The 19,877-nt window shown below is 44.2% G+C and overlaps 1 protein-coding gene across 1 annotated transcript in view; it reads right to left on the reverse strand.

Annotated features, from left to right (window-relative positions):
* Window positions 1-19,877, reverse strand: part of COL18A1 (collagen type XVIII alpha 1 chain) — a 352,734-nt gene that overhangs the window by 125,698 nt on the left and 207,159 nt on the right. Inside the window, exons 22-24 of the mRNA XM_029606745.1 lie at window positions 19,056-19,082; window positions 14,419-14,472; window positions 10,392-10,418 (exon numbers count right to left, since the gene is read on the reverse strand). Coding sequence (XP_029462605.1) covers window positions 10,392-10,418; window positions 14,419-14,472; window positions 19,056-19,082 — 108 coding nt within the window. The remainder of the gene's footprint in view (window positions 1-10,391; window positions 10,419-14,418; window positions 14,473-19,055; window positions 19,083-19,877) is intronic.

Raw genomic sequence — 19,877 nt, forward strand, 5'->3', positions numbered from 1 at the left:
GAGACCACTGTTCTTTCCGTAGGTCTCATGTGGAATGCGAAAGTGGCCCCCAACCCCCGACGCTCATACCTAATCCCCACCCCGAGTTAGTAGGTGGCCCTCCCATAGGGATTAAAATACCTGTCTAGGGCATAGGCACTATAGTAAGTCTCTCTCTCTCTCTCTCTCTCTCTCTCTCTCTCTCTCTCTCTCTCTCTCTCTCTCTCTCTCTCTCTCTCTCTCTCTCTCTCTCTCTCTCTCCGAGCCTGAAACAGGCTGTCTGGAACTATCGTGGACCGCGATAACCCTTTACTGGCCCGTAGCGCAGTCTGTAACGCAAATTTGAGGGTTGTAGTTAGCAGCCGCGCACGATAAACTGGTTCCTGCTTTACATATGCTCTGCCCCCTGAATACCAAATTACTAATTTGCATTCGCAAGCGGTAAACTGCTTGGAAAATGAGGCCCTATATGAGGTTTCCCTAGAGATTTAACAAACATTCCCTTGCTTTGTCTTTTTGAGCTGAATCTCTTGCATTTTTTATATTTAAATATTTTCAGCAATACTGGATTTCTTATTTTCCAGATAATATCAGCACATGTACCTGACCTCAACCACTGTGCCTGTCCTTCCAGCCCTTAGGTCACTATAAGGGCCTGACCCCAAACGCTATGCTTGTCTATCCAGCCCTTACGTCACTACAAGGGCCTGAACCCAAACGTTGTGCCTGTCTGAGTTTAGTTCTAGTATCTCTATTTTCAGTTTCATGTATTTGTGCATCACTTCTTTCCAGAAAATTATTTTTTCTGTTTTGCAACATTTGGAATGTAAGAACATAAAAAGCTGACTTAAGATGTTTGGATCTTGCATGTTTCGTATGCTCAATAGTTTTCATGACCTTCATAATATGGGCCATTTTTCCTAAATCTTTCTTAGGTGCCAACATTAATGTTTCTAGTACTATAGAAAACTGGTGGTAATTGTACTCTAGTTCATCCTCTGTGTTCCCATAGTTTACAGAGGCACTGTGTAGGTTACAAAGTCAACATAGGTTGATATTGTAGATTTGGACTTGAGTAGCAGTTTTCTTATTTCTGAGAGTTCTTCAAGTTCCTTTGTTATCAGCTGAAGTACATAAGTACAGTTAATAGTTTCTGGGTATTCACAAATAATCTCCAGCTCAGTTCTTGCTTCACAAATGGCAGTTTCTATTGCTCTAAAAGCATCCTCTGTTGAATTATCTTTCACAAATGAAAAAGATGCCATTTTCTTCTGGCAGTGAATCAGTTTAGGAAGAAGTGACAGATCAAACCACAACATACCTGCACAAAGGAAAGGGAACTCTCCCCGGGTGTCGCCTATCTCTTAACAACCGCTGACCCATGTTGATCCGCTGTTCACATGGGAACCTCTTCCACTTCGCCACACTTTCCAAGGCTCGTACCCCAATCTGGGGCGAACCCATTCCAGAGAGCCCTTTCCTGCACAAAGGAAAGGGAACTCTCCCTGGGTGTCACCTATCTCACATGGAAACCTCCTCCGCCACGGCTTTCAAAATTCTCATTTGTATATCTGCTATGTCCACCAGATTTTAAAGACCAGCGAGAGCTCACTAGATGCCAACGGAACCACCACACTCTAGGGGCGAACCCGTTCTAGGGAGCCCTTTCCTGCACAAAGGAAAGGGAACTCTCCCCGGGGGTCTTTTTTGAATATTTGCTACTACCAGAAAGATCTGCACCCGCAGCAGCTCCATCCCACCCAGGCATAGTTCATCATGTTTCAGGTCCTAGGACGTGTGATAGACTCCTTGGTCTGTGTTTCAAGATGGGTCGGGTGGACAGTGCGCCCCGGTTGACAGTCGCACCGCATGCAGGGGGCCCTGTCCCCCTTCACCCCGCTCCCCTCTTCTTGGGTTCTATCTGAGAAGCTTGTTTGCTGTGTGAGCTCTCTCAGAGTGTCTCAAATCTTTATTCAATTGCTATTGCTAGTTTGCTACAATTAATTTTCTATTGCTGAAAAAGATATTTGTTCTTTTTTGCTGCTGTGCCTGCCAGGCAGCCAGGCTTTTATTCTGCACTTTTTTTTTATTGAACTACTTGTTGACTATCGGTCTCGTGCCAGTATTTAGCCTTAGATGGAGTTTACCACCCACTTTCGGCTGCATTCACAAACCCGACTCTGCGCTGGGGGCCACTACTACCAGCCTAACATGGGGCTGAGCCTCGTCTTGTCTTGCCTCCTTATCTTTCCCCTCTCAACACCACAGCGACCTGACTACGTCAGCTCTGCCAGCCTGTCTTGCCCCTATCAAAATCAGAGCGACCTGACTACGTCAGCTCTGCCAGCCTGTCTTGCCCCTATCAACTTTCTGCTACTCTGCCTTTCTGCCATACACCAGATGACTCACTCTACTCCTTGTGGTGTTCTTGCCACTATCATGGTTCCTCAGTGTGTTGGTGCTAGTCTTTCTGCTGCTTTGTCCCTTTATCGGCACCTTGTGGTTTTTTCTGACACTCTTTCTGCTTGCTATGTTCCCCCTTCATTGTGCTGTAGGATGTTGATGGCACTTTTGCCACTTTGCCTGTCATGCTGCCTTCGAGGGTTCATGCATCTGTTATTGGTGCTCTCTTTTGAAGCTGTGGTGTGTTTTTGACACTCTTGCTGCTGCTTTGTATCTCTGTTAAAGCACTCTTGCCACTCCTGGTACCCCTTTGCCCCTTTATAGTGCCTTAGGCTATTCATGCCACTTTGGTGCCACTTTGCCACAGTCTAAGTACTTTGGAGCTCTTTTCTCATTCTGATGATTGCTCCCCAGAAGTTTCATCAGAATTGATAAGAAAACCCCAATTCTGCAGCCAAAAATAGGCTGCAAATACTTCCCCGTTTGACTTTAATGGCAAACGAAAAATGAATGAAACTAATAAACAAATTGGTTTTTACCCCTATGAAACTAATGAAACAAACTGTGGTCCCACAAAATGAAAATAGGAAATGAAACAAATTTTTTCCTTCTGCACATCCCTACTATGTACAGACTGATCTGTTCTCAATGGAGATCGGTCTGCATAAAGATTAGCGCGGTGGCCATCATGACATATCCAGGGGATGCATCAAGGGGACCCCCATAAACAGATGAAATTGTGAGCACTGTGTCCAGCAGGACAGTAGGGAGACCGTACTGACACACCAGTGATTCATGGATAAAGTTCCCTCCAGCGCGAGTGTCAAGAAAGGTTTGAATATCCAACTGGGTTTTTCCAAAGGAAAGGTATGTCAGCACCAAGATTTGAGGAGAGAAGCATGATCGCCCTAGGGTGGCCTCTCCCACCAGTCCTAGGTCCTGGAGTTTTCCGGCTTGGCTGGGCATCAGGTTGCAAAGTGCTCAGTGTAAGGCAGAGGTTGAGGCTTCTGCAACTGTTTCTCTTTTAGAGACAGCTTGAGGTGATCCACCTGCATGGATTCCTCCTGCGAGGGTCCAGGTTCCAGAGGTGATCTGATAACTACTGGCTGTTGGAAGCTGGGAGCAAGATAAATAGGACAACAAGCCTAGCTACTCTCACGTTCCTGAAATCTGAGGTCAGGCAAATTGCCAGACGGATTAGTCGCTCCAAGATAGCAGGTAAGTATTGGTTGGCCAGCTCATCTTTGATATGTTCAGACAGCCCTTGCCTGAAAATAGCAGTTAAGCCTTTGTTGCCTTATTGAAGCTCTGATGCCAGCATGTGGAATTGAACGGCGCTTTCTCCTACCAACTGGGAGGCTTGTTGGATCTGGAGGAAGTCCAAAGCCATGAGAGATGTATGGCTGGGTTCATCAAATATCATACAGAACTCCCGCAAGAAATTGCCCAGGTCTGCTAGACGTGGATCATCTCTCTCCCAGAGGGTTGAATCCCAAGCTAGGGCAGAACCCCCCCAACAGGGACAGGATATGTGAGACTGACTCGATTGGATAGAAAGAGGGATGCGTGCAATTCAAACTGCACCCGGCAATGATTCAGGAAGCCTTTATACTTTGTGGGATTCCCATCATAACTTGGAGGTGGAGGCAGTTGAAGCATGGGAGTAGTAGGCCATTCAGGAGGTGCCAGATTAGTAGCCAGATCCTGAAGAAAATTCGCTATTGTATTCAGTTGATCCTACTGCTGCTTCAGCTGATGAGCTAACCCAGAAATGGCAGAGGCCTGGGACAAGTCTGCCAAGCTCATGGTCTCAGCAAAATGATGAGTGGCATGGATGGGAGCCCTTACTGCTGTGGTGTAGTTGACACAGCCTCGTAGGCGAACCTACAAAGCCTATGACAACAGCTGGCAAATGTACCCTGAAGTGGGACAGACTAGAGCTTCACCTATACCAGTCGCCTTCCCTGCAGATAGAGCCCTTGGGTTCTGGCGGCCGGCAGGACTTAGATGGGTCCCTAGGGCAGTAGGGTAAGCAAGACTCCAAGAATACACCGGGGTCAGGACAGGCAGCAGACAGAAGATACTGGGGACAGATTAAGGGTTGGGGCAGGAAACAAACAAGCAGAGTCAGTTCCAAGGCAATGGTCAGGTCCAGGCAGCAGGCAAATAAAGTCAGGTCCAAGTCTGAAGCAAGAGGTCAGTACCAGGAGATGAGGCCAAAGAATGGATGAGGACAGGGGAGAAGACATTGGACAAGGCAGGCTAGCCAAGGCAAATCTGGACAAGATAGACTGGGGCAAGGCAAGGCTGGGACACAGGAATGCAAGAGCAACACATACTGGCAGGAAACATATTGCTGAGATGAGGTTAGGGCACGCGGCTGGGACTTATGTACCCAGCTGCGTGACATCATCCAAGGGTGCCAGCAGACTGGATTCCCACCACAGGGCCTTTAAAGGGTGGCGTGCTGTGTGCGCATACAACTAGGGAAGGCCCTGTGGGAAGAGTAGCATGGTATTGTCCCAGCAGCATCTCTGTTGCCAGGGAGAGAGGCGGCTTCTATCGCATCGAGATTTCCCAGCTTTGTGGGTAAGTGCTGTCAGTCGTGGGTGGACCCTGCTATCGGCAAATATAACATGTTCATTTCCAACCTCTGGCCTTTCGGGATCCACAGTGTTTATCCCATGCCCTTATGAATTCATTTACTGTTTTTGTTCTCATCTTTCAGAAGGGCATTCCAGGCATCCACCACCTTCTCCGTAAAGAAATATTTCCTGATATTGTTTCTAAGTTGTCCCCCCTCACAAGTTTCTTTTCATGACCCCTGATTCTACTGTTATTATGAGCGCGAGGAGCGCGGTCGCTTCTAAGCAGGTGGTGAGCCCTTGGGCCACGGCAAGACTTAGGGGGAGCCCAAGCCACACCGTGGGAGGTGAGCCGGTGCAGGCATGGTGAGCCAGGCGGGTACTGAAGCAGGGGTTAAGGAGCGGAGTCTGACCCTCAGCCGGACCTGCATGCCCATGGCAACCAGCAATGCAATGTTGGTTGATGAACGGTCCTCCGACTGTTCCAAGCCCTTTCGGACCTGCCGCTGGGTAACAGCATAGGGCGGCAGGCCGGACAGAGGCGAGGGCAGACAGAGTCCTTAGCACACTGAAGACATCAGACGGGGGCTGAAGCAAGACATCCAAGACGAGGCTGAAGCAAGACATCAAAGGCAAGGCTGAAGCAAGACATACTAGACGAGGCTGAAGCAAGACATCCAAGACGGGGCTGAAGCAAGACATCGAAAGCAAGGGCTGAAGCAAGGCACAGACACTGTCTCTCAGGGCGCCCTACACAGCCAGCACGGCTGGACTGGTCACGGACCACCCTGTCCTACAAACGCGGGAGCGGACAAGTGCAGGGAAGAGGAAGCGGTGGGTTACTGCACTCCTGGCAGTCAAGGTAGGGTAGGTTGCTGCACTCCTGGCAGCCTAAATCAGGTTTGCTGCACTCCTGGCAGCCTAAAGCAGGAAGGAACATGGGGAACTGGATCAGGCACTGGATCAGGAACAGACATCAGGCAACATCAGGAACAGACATCAGGGCAACAGGCATGGACAGGACAGGGAGCCATTGAAGCAAAGACGACCACGGAGGACCTGGATCGGGAGAGGTACAGACGACTGTAAAGCTCAATCCAACGGCAAACTGGAACTGAAGAGAAAGTCCTTTTATACAGCTGATGTGGTCAACTCCCTGGGAGGAGTTCACCTGGACCTCCCCTTGCTGGTCCTATAACTGAGGTGGAGAGCTGCGGGCCGGCCCCTAGGGAGAAGGGCGTGGCCTAATCAGGAAGTCCAAACCCAGCCAGCAAGCCACAGGCAGGCCTCAGGAACAGCTAGGCCTCCCAGGCCCTGGAGCAAATCCTGGATGGTACACAGGCGAGGCCCTGGCTTCGAAGCGGCCTCCAGTGGAAAGGTGAGATACCTCCTGTAGCACAGCAACAGGGGGGGATCGTAACATCTACTGTTTCCTTTCCAATGGAAAAAGTTCAAAGTTCATGCATCATTAAAACATTTCAGGTATCTGAAGGTCTGTATCACATCTCCCCTGTACCTCCTTTCTTCCAGACTACACATATTCAGATCCTTCAGCTTCTCCTCATAAGTCTTCCGATACTGACCCCACACCATTTTGGTCACCCTTCTATGGACTGCTTCCATCCTGTTTCTTTCCTTTTTGAGATATGGACTCCAGAATTACCTGGTACAGTGCATATCACTATCTTATTATATTGGAAGTAAACGTTTTTGAGCATGGTAGTTTAGAAAAAAAAAATCAGCATTAAAAGCTTACCATACATTTTTATTGCAGGTCTTATTGAATGGGCTTCCTAAAGTCAGGGGGGGAAAAAGCTTCTTTTTTCTGTGCTCAGTGTCAGGCACAGAGGGGCTTCCTCTGTCTCTGTACTATAATGCTAAACGAGGGAAGAGTAATACTCCCTCAATCTGTGCACTTTAGCCTCAGTTCAGGAGAGAAGGTTTCATTCAGTCTGCACTATAGTGTTAGGCCAGGAGCCAAAATCTCTCTTTCTGTGTCAACTATCCCACATTTTCTGCTATAGTATCAGGCAGGAAGAGGGACTCTGTCTAAGCTTTAGTGCAGTTTTCTTCATTGTACAGCCCGGGAGGCAATGGTGGCTCTGACTCTGTTCCCCCAATGGAACACTCTGCCCTCACCTTCTCCAGAGACCTGCTGCCTTCAGAACAGCTGTTCTGTTTTCTTCTGGCTCTGTGCAGTTCTCAGTGTTTTGAGCTGTGCAGTGCCCAAATCCTGAGGGTGTTCTCGCAAGACTGTGAAAACAGTGCGGGAGTTCAGGCACCACATGGCAAAAAACTCACTAAGGGCCGTGCAGTGCCAGAAGAAAACAGAAAAGCTGTTCTAAATTCTGTGCTGGCATCAAGCTTTTGGAGGAGGTGAAGGGAGGTCTTACAGACTGGGGGGAGAGCTGGCTTGATGGGGGTGGGGTCAGTATGGTGGAGGCTAACAGAGTTCAGACTGGCAGAGATGGGGTGGGGAAGACTGCATGGGGGAGCGTTAGTGAATGATAGGGGAGATTAGTTGGGGAACAGTGGGTGGGGGGGAGATGGATTGAGAGGGAAAGAGAGAGTGTTTGTTTATGTGTGGGGGGGGGGGGGAGACCGGCTGAGGGAGAAGACTTTGTTTTAGATACATGAGTTGTGCTGATTGTGCCTGAGGAACCAGGCCAGTAGCAATATCAAACTTTCCCAGGCCTCTAGGTCAGATGCATCAATGGAGGGGGAACCACTCTCCCCCCTTCTTATTCAAGGCATTGGACATTTTATAATAATAATAATAATAATAAGTTGTTTATGTTTACTGTTTATGTCCCTGTTCGATGTAAACCGATCTGATAAGGTATTTAACCTTGAAGGTCGGTATAGAAAAATGCTAAATAAATAAATATGACCATGGTCCTGGCTCTTACATTAAAGGGGTTTTTTTTTTGTCATAGTGGCTCCCGCTTGAAAAATAATGAAAATCACTGCTATTCTGCTAGGCAAAAGGGATTATCCTCAGCCTCTAACCTCAGAGATACATTTTACTCAAATCTGAACGCAGGTTTTGTAGTGACAAAAACTACATTATATTAATCACATTTGTGGTTTTGCTGCTGTTGAGGAAGTTGCCTCCGGAATACCTTGGCTAGAGGAGTGAGTGCTGGTACCGCCCTTTTCCCCTCTCTCCGTGGGCCTGCTGACGTCATCAGTTGCCGACAGATCGTAAAAGCATTGCTCCAGTGACACGCTGCTGCCGGCACACTGAAGCTGCATGCCTAAGCGGCATGTACACCCCTTAGGAGGATTTTTAGAAGTGCTATCACTGTTTCTATGGGACAAAAGAGGAAGGGTAAGATCTCATCTTTTCCTTTACTCCCAATCTCAGCCCTATGGATTCCCATGTAGTGCGGCATAATTTGGCCTTTCAGGGCAGTGTTGGGGAGGTTTCTATTTCCATTGCAACCCCGAATGGATATAATGGATAGATTACTGGGGCCCTACATAAAGGGACTGATCCTAGTAGTAATGTGTCCTTGATTAAAAAGGATTCTTTAAATCAGGATGGAAATTTGAGGAATGTGAGAATGGGTTTGGAGAGAGCTTTGATGGTGGAAGTGTCAACTGGGTCTAACCTGTTAAATACCCCTATTAGAGATGCGGGGACTGAGAATGTTATACCCAATCCCAATAACACTCTGGTGGTTGAACCTGTTCCTCAACCCTCTTCTATACAACTGGTTTTTTACCCTCCCGGCGATTGTTAAGATTTGAAGAACATCTCATTGACGGATGTTTGAAAAATAGTTACGAAAATTGGAAGATCTGTATCTCAAATAATTGCTCAGTGGACTAAATTTTCAGAAGAATCTCTGAGAAATTTCAAGATCATAAGGCCTGTTTGGGGGCAATGGCAATGGACATTTCTTTGGTGAAATCTCAAGAGATCGGTGACTGGATCTCCCAAATTAAATACTGTTTATGCATAATCAAATTGAGAATATAGAAAATATGCTACACAATAGGAATCTGAAAATAGCACTGTTCAAAACCCAAAAATTAGCTGAAAATTAGAAATTAATCACAACAAGAAAGGATTCAGCTATATAAGGAACTCTATGGAAAAATGTGTCAAGCAACCGCCATATCTTGCCACATATGCTTTATGGCTTATATTGTCAAGCCGGTGGAGCACTGGGCTTGTCTAATCATAGGTTGCATGGGACATGTTATTCTCCTTTCAGAGCTATATCACAAAGGCAAGCAATGTGTGATATACATCAACTAATGCGTGCACTTATGTCAATCCACAAGACAGCAAGAAGTATGCGAAATCCTGGAATGCACAATAGGAATCTGCATTTTATCAATTTTCCAATGACTAGGCTACTATCTCCCAATGAGAGGTTTAAAAAATATGCTATTGAAATTTTAGGTCTACTACAAAAGAAGTTTCCATTACTTTCAAAAATATATTATATTACAAAAATAAGAGGGCAGCACAGATCAAATTTCTCCTGATGTTTCAAATATACAGTATTTGTTTTCTTACAATCTGTAATGGATGATAGTGCTTGTAAAGCAACCCTTATTGTCTCCTTTTGCTTGGAATCTGATAGACTTAATATTTCAAAAATATTTTTTAAATAAAGATTTTCTATTTTGTGAGCAAAAGTTACAAGTATTCCCTGATGATTCTTACATTACTCAATGTCGGAGGAAGCAATTCCTGGCATTGAAACAAAGAGCCAACCTTCTATCTCAAATTCCCATCCAAATGTTTATTGTCCTATCAGAGAAAAAAAGTTTATATTTTGGGATCTCATACATCTGAAGAGATTTTTGAAGGACAAGGGGGATGTATGTTTACAGAGGAACTTTTTTTTTTCTTTACAGATTAAGGTAGGTATTAATAACTATTGAATTTCCTGTTCTCATCATCATATGATATTTTCTTAGAATTTATTTCTTATAAAGCCCTTCATGATGAAGACTAGATATATGAAGTATTGTTTTTCTTTTAGGTTTTTCTGTTTAGTATTTATTTAATTTTTGGAATTATGTAGGATAATTCCTATTCTCTTGTTACTGCTGTTAAAAAGCAATAAAGATATAATTGGAAAAAAATGTTATTATATCTACCTAACAAAGCTGTTTCCCTATTGCTATTTAAATTTACCAAGAAAACTCCTTAAGAGTTTGCAACCTTAATAACCAGTCATTTCTGATCTAGGCAATGAGATAAGTTATTGTGAGATATGCTTTCCACTTTAGATATTTTTTTTTTTAGGATAATTAAAGTACGAATTAATATGAAAAATGCATGAATGGACAGCAGCTACTTTTTGAAACTTTGATAGTTGGTGCTATTGTTCCCAAGTTTTAACTTATGCTAATTCAAATCCTTTATGTATCCAATAAACTCAAATTATTTACATAACTTACCTCTGGCCCTATCATGCCCCGCTCACCCTGTACACAAAAGAAAAAAAATTCTTATATCAACCATAATTTATTTATTACAACTTAATTTCCTGTCTTTCACATTAAACATGAAAGTGGGTTACAAACCATCATTAACCTTTTAGATCCTGCTCATTGAAGGAATTATTTCCTGATGCCCCTTTTTACATATGTTAGTTAACTAGACCCAAATATGGTATAAATATGGTATAAAAAATTGCAAGTACTTAAAAGTATATGAAAAAATGTTCCATTTGTGGAACGTTGGTACCTAAAAGGTTAAAATCACAATATTAAAATTTACATTCCATAAAACAATATTTATAGCCACATATATCATCACATAACATAGTAAAAGATGGCAGAAAAGACCAATCAGCTCATCCAGTCTGCCTACTTATCCCTCTCCACACTGTTAAGGATATATCCCAGCTGCCAGTCATAAAATATGACAGCTTGTCAGGTATTCACGGCACTTTTTGTTGATTCCTCCTCTGTACACTGCCATCTACTGCAGGGGTAGTCAACTTTGGTCTTTGAGAGCACCCAACTGGTCAGGTTTTTCAGGATACTTCTAATGAATAAGCATGAGATAGAGTTGCTTGCACGCTACCTGAATGGTAAGCAAATTATTTCATGCATTTTCATTAAGGTTATCCTGAAAAAACACATGTTGAGGGCCATCAAGAACCAGAATTGCCTACCCCTGATCTAATGAAGATGAATTTACAAGATTTTGTTTCTACAAGGCTTTGTAATAATCTAAATACCTGAGTTCCTGTGGCCTTTCTGGATGCAACCCTACCTTTCCACTACATTATCTGACTGTTGTTCCTCACCTGACGCTGCGGATCCGCCATGTTCCTGATGACGTAAGGGCGCGCGCGCGCTCTCCAGAGTTTGTACCGGCAAGAGCGCGAACCTTGGGGCGTCCCCCCGTAGTGACGTCATCCACTTCTACCTTAAAAGGTCTTTGCTTGCAACTACGAATCGAGTTAGCAAGGGGAATTCTTTCTCCGCTGCTCTGCCTCCACCACCTTACCTAGGAGTACCCCACTCCTCGTGGGCCCCCTCTCTCTCTTTGATTTCAGATTGCTAAGATGGGATCTGGAAGCGATCGCAGATGTGAACACAGTGAGTTCTATTACAGATAGGAACCGGTACTCGCTCCAAGAGGGCCTATGTTCCTAATCTCCGAAGACTCCCTTCTGTCTAAGACGTTATCGCAGGTAAGGAGATCGTGAGTCATTATTGCAGATGGGAACCGGTACTCGCTCAATGAGGGCCCATGTTCCTAAATCCCTTCTCAACTCTCTTCTATATCAAAAGCTATCATATATCTATATCTTGTGCATTACTATTATAGATTGCATATAGGAACCGTTACTCGCTCCATGAGGGCCTATGTTCCTAAAACCCTCCAAAGTCTCTCTTCTATTCCAGAAGCCATCTCATACACAGATATTGTGAGTTATCATTCCAGACTGCATATAGGAACCAGCACTCACCTACGGCTCCTGTTCCTGAATATACTGAAGACTCTCTGTTGCATAGAATCTATTACAGATATCTACAATTGTGAGTGTATCATCTACTACTGGTTATGTATCCAGCATACCCTGTCTACTCACTACCTATAGTCTCTCTCTACAGCTCAGCAACCCAGAGACCGCAATTCCAGTATCTGAGGGACTTCAGCCCTGCCGGGCACATCAGCTCACTTCTGCCACCTCTGGTGATTCTACTTCCTGTCTAATAAAGAACTATCTGTGTTTGTCTCCATACTCCAACCTAGCCGGTGGTCCCTCTCAGGATATCCTCTTGGGGGCGCTGATCTGCCATCGGCCCAGGGATTCACCAATTTACCTAAAGTGTTCATTCCTTATACCCCTAGAGCAGTATTATACGACTGCCACTCTGAGGGAAGCCAACCCACTACAGAACACTAACTCCTCCTACGGAGTATTACAATTGTTAGCGCTTCCCCTTGGCAGGGTGATCCATAACCGAATGCTAACTCCCTGGCGGACTTATAACAGATTGCCAACGCCTCCCCATGGCGGGATGATTTATTACAGATTCTAACTCTGCCCCCTGGAGAGCAGTTTCTACAGATTGCTACTCCTAGCAGCAGGGATTGATAACAGATTGTTAACTCCTCCCTTTCCAGGAGGAAATCCATAACTGATTGCTAACTCTTCCCTCTACAGGAGGAGCTCAATAACAGATTGCTAACTCCGAGCAGCAGATTTATAACAATGAGTTTCGGAATGCCTCCGGTGCGCCAGTGTCATGTCTATCACTGATCCTCATGATAGATGTGTCCTGGGCCTGGTGACATCACATGATGTCCAGGGTACGCAAAGTGGTCCCATGATGAAGAAAGCTTATCCTCCCAAAAGACTCGGGCTTCACCTCAGCCTCCATAAGTCCCTGTACCACCACTGATAAACCATAGCCACCCTAGTTGGTGTTGGCATTAACTATTTTTAAGGTGCAGTTGGACAAGAATATCCAGCAAGTCTTGGAGAAGGCTTCAGTGCCTTGGTATTAAGGGCACCGGGACTGGCACCAATCATCTTAAGAGTCACTGCTCAAGTCCCTTCAACTGCCCAGTGGCCAGGCACCAATGCTGGAACCAATGCCAATTCCTGGGGGGAGAGGGGGGGTGTGGGGGTTGGGCGTTTGGCTTCTCTGACTGATGGCACGCCACGTCAGAAGGCCAACGTCTGTCCCATGTCTAAACCTACGCTTAGTGTAAAGAAAATGTCATACTCTGACCGCAGCATATGAACAGCCTCCAGCTAACAGGAAGTCAGCAGGAAACATCTAGTGCAAGCTTCTGCAGCCCCAGAATAGCTCATGACCTACTTGCATTTATGTGGTGTTTCACACCTAGATAGTTTAGTACAAATGACCAGCTAATGACCTCCCCCCTCCCTGCCTGCAGACTGACCGCTTGCACCTACTGCCCACTTGCGCCTACTTAGTAAAAGGTCAGCATAAACACTTGTGGTGGAAAACATTGTAGCAGGAAAATATGTGACGTATGTATCATATGAAATGCTATGAGATCATTTACAATAAAAGAGCAGCCTTCCCAAAAGCCTGGGAGAGACGCTTCACCATGAATCCTGTGTGAGGTGTCTTCATTACTGCTGCTACAGGGGGGGAATAGATGCCTGCCACCCTGTTGATGATCTCCAGCTCATTGGAGGAGGAAGCTTCCTGGAGCATTGAAGTTACTCAGGGGCCAGGCCAAAACAGCCAATTATTCCCCCTCTGAGACCTTGGCTGAGGGTCAGGCACCATGAAAGTCCTCATCCCCGGCAGATCACAGGCAGTCAGACTCAGAGAACTCACAGTGGTATGGCTATAGATCAGATAATACCTCTGAAGAAGAGGCATTAATAGATCTCCCTCTGATCCCTGTCCTCCCCCAGAAAGAAGGAAATCCTCTCCAGAGGACTTCTCCTTTACAGGTTTTGTTGGAAGAATGGCAGAGACCAGGACCTTTACTTTACAGGTGGAGGATGAGACTAGAACCAAGATGCTTGTTTAATGCATTCCAACAGGAATCTCTGCTTTGGCTGCTGCTACTTAGCCTTCACACTATCTCATAGCTTTATCAATTAATTTATTTTTCTAGTAATCACTTCTTGGATCAAAGTATATTGCACATTCTTTCTACCAATATATCTCAACTGTTACTTTTTAGTTGAACTGCTCAATGAATCTATAACCCTCTCTAACATCAAGGAATCTTGCCCAATTAATGTCAGACTTTTTACCATAAACTTGCCACTTCCTGTGTTTTCCTCTGATCTCTGCATATGATATTGATAGAATTCAACACAGATGAGCAACATTTTCTTATTTTCAACAGTTATAATGGAATAGAAATGGCATTTACAGTGCAAGAGTGATGCTACTGAAGCTACGGTGTTGCAATAGGGGGTGTTGTCAAGAAAGAATAAGGGCACGCTTCTGAATCTTGCATTGACAGTACCTTTTCTCCTGGATTGCCTGGGTACCCGGGCTCTCCTTTTGATCCTCTTGGGCCCTAAAGAATAAAGAAAGTGTAAGTTTTTACTGTATGAAGATTTTTATCTTTAATTGTTATAAATTGCCTTGAGAGATATGCATCAGGAAAGTGCAGTTAGTATAGCTGTGTTTAAAAAAGGATTGGATAAGTTCTTGGAGGAGAAGTCCATTACCTGCTATTAAGTTCACTTAGAGAATAGCCACTGCCATTAGCAATGGTTACATGGAATAGACTTAGTTTTTGGGTACTTGCCAGGTTCTTGTGGCCTGGATTGGCCACTGTTGGAAACAGGATGCTGGGCTTGATGGACCCTTGGTCTGACAAAGTATGGCATTTTCTTATGTGATTAATACGTCTTTTTAAATAAACAAATAAATAAATAAATGGATATTTCCCACAGATGCCAGTTCCTTACTATTCACTAGGAACAGGGAATAAAAGTTTAAAAACTTAATTCACTCTGATGCACTCCTAGAACCTCTGCTGTGACTCCTTTCTGCAGGTCTCCTCCTCTTACATAGTTCTACAAGCTTCCTCTCTGTATTATTCTCACTGTAGACCCTCCCTCTGTGACATACTCCAGAAAGCCCCTTCTGTTGGGTTTGGCACAAAAAAATGTCATTTCCTGAATGCAAATCTGTTTGCACTTTCACCCCAATTCTTTATAAGATGTCCCATCTCTGTGACATACTACTACATGCCCATCTCCCTACTATGAATCATTACCATGAAACACTAAGAACATAAGAACATAGGAAATTGCCATGCTAGGTCAGACCAAGGGTCCATCAAGCCCAGCATCCTGTTTCCAACAGAGGCCAAAACCAGGCCATAAGAACCTGGAAATTACCCAAACACTAAAGAGATGCTCCAAAAAGCAGGACAAAGAGCAAAGAAAGGCTATGATGCTCACCGAAGCAAGGCTACTGAATTCCAGCCTGGAGATAAAGTTTGGCTTTCAACTAAACATCTGAGACTTAAGCGTCCATCTACTCGATTTGCTCCACGCTTTGTCGGACCCTTTCCTATTCTCCGACGGTTGGGCTCACTCACCTATAGTCTGAGACTCCCTCCAGTTATGAAGATTCACAATGCATTCCATGTTTCGCTGCTGAAACCGCTTGGTTTTTCCACCAAGACACCTGAACCTAGTCCTGTTGATGCAGAAGAAGACATCAAACATAAGGTTGATGCCATCCTTGATGTAAGAAAGAGATACAGAGTTTGGGAATACCTCCTGTCATGGGAGGGATAGGGACCAGAAGAAAACTCTTAGGAACCATTGGCTAATATCATGGACAAAGAGATGCTTCATCAATTTCATCAATCGCATCCTCAAAAACCTAGACCCAGGTAGGGGGTCTGGAGGGGACCCTTTGAAGGGGAGTACTGTTGCGTCCGGTCTCAAATGGCTTCGACCTCTGTGCCTCACCTTTCTTCCTTTTCTCTCAAGCCTTGAGAAGATGGCTGCTGCCGCATCTTCATGCCGCTCTCTCCGGCATCCCTGGATCGTCAACGGCGATGATGTTCGCCATGATTTTCCTGAGGGCCTCCTAGGATGCTCGCGTGCCAACCACGTCTATATCCATGTCATGGCAGGAACCTCGGAGGCATCCCCTCTGAGTGACATCATCACATCCTGGTATTTGGCCTGCCCTTCGTTTGCTAACATACTCAGTTAGCAAGGATTGGATTGCCTCCGGTCTAAGCTGCTCTGCCGCTTCCCAGCTGCCGCAGGAAGCTCTCTGCCCTTCGGGGTATTCTTCACTAACCTGGGTACCTGTTCCTCGGGGGCCCTTCTGCTCTATTTCAGGTACCTATCTTGGGATACCGGGTACTCGCTCCTCGAGGGCCTGCTTTCCCTAATCTGGTGCCTGCCACTGAACAACTTCTGCCTGCCAGGACCTTCTATGATAAAGCCTTCTGCTTCAGTGAGTGCTAAACTTTCAGTCTATCTCACCTTCAGCTTCAGCACTCAGGGTTTACATCCGGGACCTGTTCCTGCTACGCCGTGCTGCCTATCACCTACTTGAGTGTGAGACTGGTCTCCTCTGCTGAAGACCCCTGGGCTACCTTCACTGCTGCCCGCCCCTGGGCAGTACCATCAAGCTGTACAATAAATACTACTTCTCTGTGTCTGCGTGTATAGAGTCTAGCCTAGTACTGTGGTTCCTCATGGGACTCCTCCCCATGGGAGTGGCCATCACCGCAGTATCCAAGAATCTACTCCAAAACCTCATAACCATAACACCACTCGCCCAAAAGTTTTAGTGGTTTCAATTACATTCATGTTTTCATGCTATACAACATGATTTAGATCTGTTTCCCAACCTCCACAGGTGGTAACAATGCTACTATCTATGTCTGCACACGGTCATATGGTATCCCATATTTATAAGTTTTCCTATTTACGGACTTAGTGCGCACTAACTACATAAATATATATATATATATATTTACGGACTTAGTGTGCACTAAGTATAGTTTGTGCGCACTAACTAGAAATGTTACCAATAAGTTAAAAAATGTCAATTGGCCCCTAGAGGTATGGTTCTGCATTCCCATTGGCTATCTCTTTAGTTACTTGTTTGTGTTGCCAAGGTTGCAAGTTGGTATTTGTGGGGTGAATGGCCAGTGTCTGGTAACAAATGTAAACAAACAAGTGATATAATAATACTATCAAGTGGTCTTCAAGATTTCCACTTTTAGCTTCATTTCAGCACTCTTTCGCGTATACTCTCCATGGTCTCAATACTTCCACTTCTGGCTTCTATTATTTCTTTTAACTGGCGAAGACCACGGAGGATATATGTGAAAGAGTGCTGAAATTGCAGTGAATCCCCTGAGGCAGGACGCTGTCCGAAACACGATCGTGTCGGGAAATTAGTAGATGAGTATTCAAGCTTTGTGGCCCGTTTTGTACATATATTAGCTTTAATCAAAGTTGACATTGAATTTGGAGGTGGCACCAATAATTTATGATGCAATAGAGAAATGGTCTCGTTTTAAGAAAAAAATGCACATAAAAAAATGGACACAAAAAAATGGACATAAGAATTGGTTGTTGAAATAATAAAGTAAAAGTGACCCTACACCAGTTTAGAGTCTGAATTGTTTACAGACTCTGAGAGTAAGGGGCCCACATATAAAACTTGGATGTTGGCAGTTTGACATAAGGAAGTTGACCAGTTTAACCATTTGTGTTTTTCATTGTGGATACATAGAATTGGGTGACTGGAGTACAGTGATAGTGGGGTGAGATTTGTGATTGATATCCTTTGACACAGATACATTTGGTGCCAATAAAGATGCATTGGATTTTTGCATCAATCCGAAGATGTCTAAAAGCTTCAATCTTCAGAGTGTGATGGCCCTAGTTGACATCTTAGGGTATATGGCATAACTTTGGAAAATACATTCTAGCCCCAAACATCTAATGCTATCCCCACGATGACTGATCCATCTTGGATGAGGTTTGATTATATATGTGGTACCATTTGAAGTTGCTGGCTTATTTTTCTGACATGGTAAGGAAAATCAACGATGCAAAACCAAATGAGATCTTGAAGGAACAATGCTTGACACTGAATTGTCAAGAAAACACCAGAGATCAAGAAGGAAAATCTCCAAAACACTTTAGCTGCCAATGAATATGAAATTAAAAGCTGCCACAAAACCCGACAGAAAGATAACCAGAGAAAATGCATCAAATTAGGTTAGCAGATGAAAAAAGGACCGAAGGTACTGTGCTGGAAATCCTGTACCTGCCTAGAAAAGCCTTCTAGACTTTTCTATGCTTTGCTGGAAATGTTCTGTGACAACATCATTGGATGGAATAACCCACCTGTGTGGCTGATTGATATCGCTAATAATAATGATTGCTACATCTCAAAAAGATATAGTTGTGATGGAGAAGGTACAGAGAAGGGCAACCAAAATGATAAAAGGGATGGAAAGCTCCCCTATGAGGAAAGACTGAAGAGGTAAGGCTGTTCAGCTGGGAGAAGAGACGGCTGAGGGGGGATATGATAGAGGTCTTTAAGATCATGAGAGGTCTTGAACGAGTAGATGTGAATCGATTATTTTAACTTTCAAATAATAGGACGAGTAGGAGCATTCCATGAATTAGCAAGTAGCACATTTAAGGCTAATCGGAGAAAATTCTTTCTCACTCAACGCACAATAAAGCTCTGGAATTTGTTGCCAAAGGATGTGTTTAGTGCAGTTAGTGTAGCTGGGTTCAAAAAAGGTTTGGATAAGATCTTGGAGAAGTCCATTCATTGCTATTAATCAAGTTTATTTAGGGAATAGCCACTGCTATTAATTGCATCAGTAGCATGGGATCTTCTTAGTGTCTGGGTAATTGCCAGGTTCTTGTGGCCTGGTTTGGCCTCTGTTGGAAACAGGATGCTGGGTTTGATGGACCCTTGGTCTGACCCAGCATGGCAATTTCTTATTTTCTTAATGGAGAAATCACTCAGCTCAACCCAGTGACAACAAAACTGGAGAATAATACCAAGCACAGGTCATAGAAAGTGAAAGGCTCTGTTACTGCAGCCTGTGATCAATTCAGAAGGCCAGTAACAGAGAAAGACACTCACCAGGAATTCAGCTTCTCCTTGTATACCCTGCAGGCGGAAAAAAAAAAAAGTCATGATCTATGACTAAATCAATTTAGAAATAAATGTATAAATTAATACTACATAATTTCTTACAATGACTTATTCCATGCTGTATCACATGCTTACTTACAGCTGATGCTATACTTTTAAGCTCGAGCCTCACAACTTGAAATTATTGACCCATCCAATTGTAATCTCTAGGATTGAATACTGTAACTCTATTCTCCTTAAGCTTCAAAACTCACATCTCAAACAGCCGCAACTCTCCAAAATACAGCTGCTAAGGTCATTTATGACAAAGAAATTTGACCATGTGACCTCAATTGTATAGATATTTCATTGATTGCCAGACATCTGTCAGATTAAGTTTAAAATTCTTTATCTGACCTTTTGTACCCTTCACTTGGTTTTCCTCTGTACCTTTCAAAATTCCTGATTACTGATATTCCATCTCTTACTTTGCACTCCTCACAAAAGTGTTTCCTTTATCTTCCTCCCCCTTCAGTTATCAGGCTACGGAGGTTACCAGAGAATCTTCATTCAGTTATGAAGCCCCAGCCCTCTGAAACGTCCTCCCGCTAGATATCCACATAGAATCAAACTTTATGAAATTCCAAAAAGCAGTTAAACATGTCTCTTTAGTCAGGCTTTTGATTGCTAAATTTTCTATTCTAATACAGCTTTTGGCAGTATTGACTGGGTCAACTTTTTTTTTTTTAATTTAGATTTATATTCTGCTTTTTGCAGTGTTTCACAGTGGATTACATTCAGGTACTGTAGATATTTCCCTATCCCCAGAGG

Source organism: Rhinatrema bivittatum, chromosome 6, assembly GCF_901001135.1.
Source record: "Rhinatrema bivittatum chromosome 6, aRhiBiv1.1, whole genome shotgun sequence".
Taxonomy (NCBI): Eukaryota; Metazoa; Chordata; class Amphibia; order Gymnophiona; family Rhinatrematidae; genus Rhinatrema; species Rhinatrema bivittatum.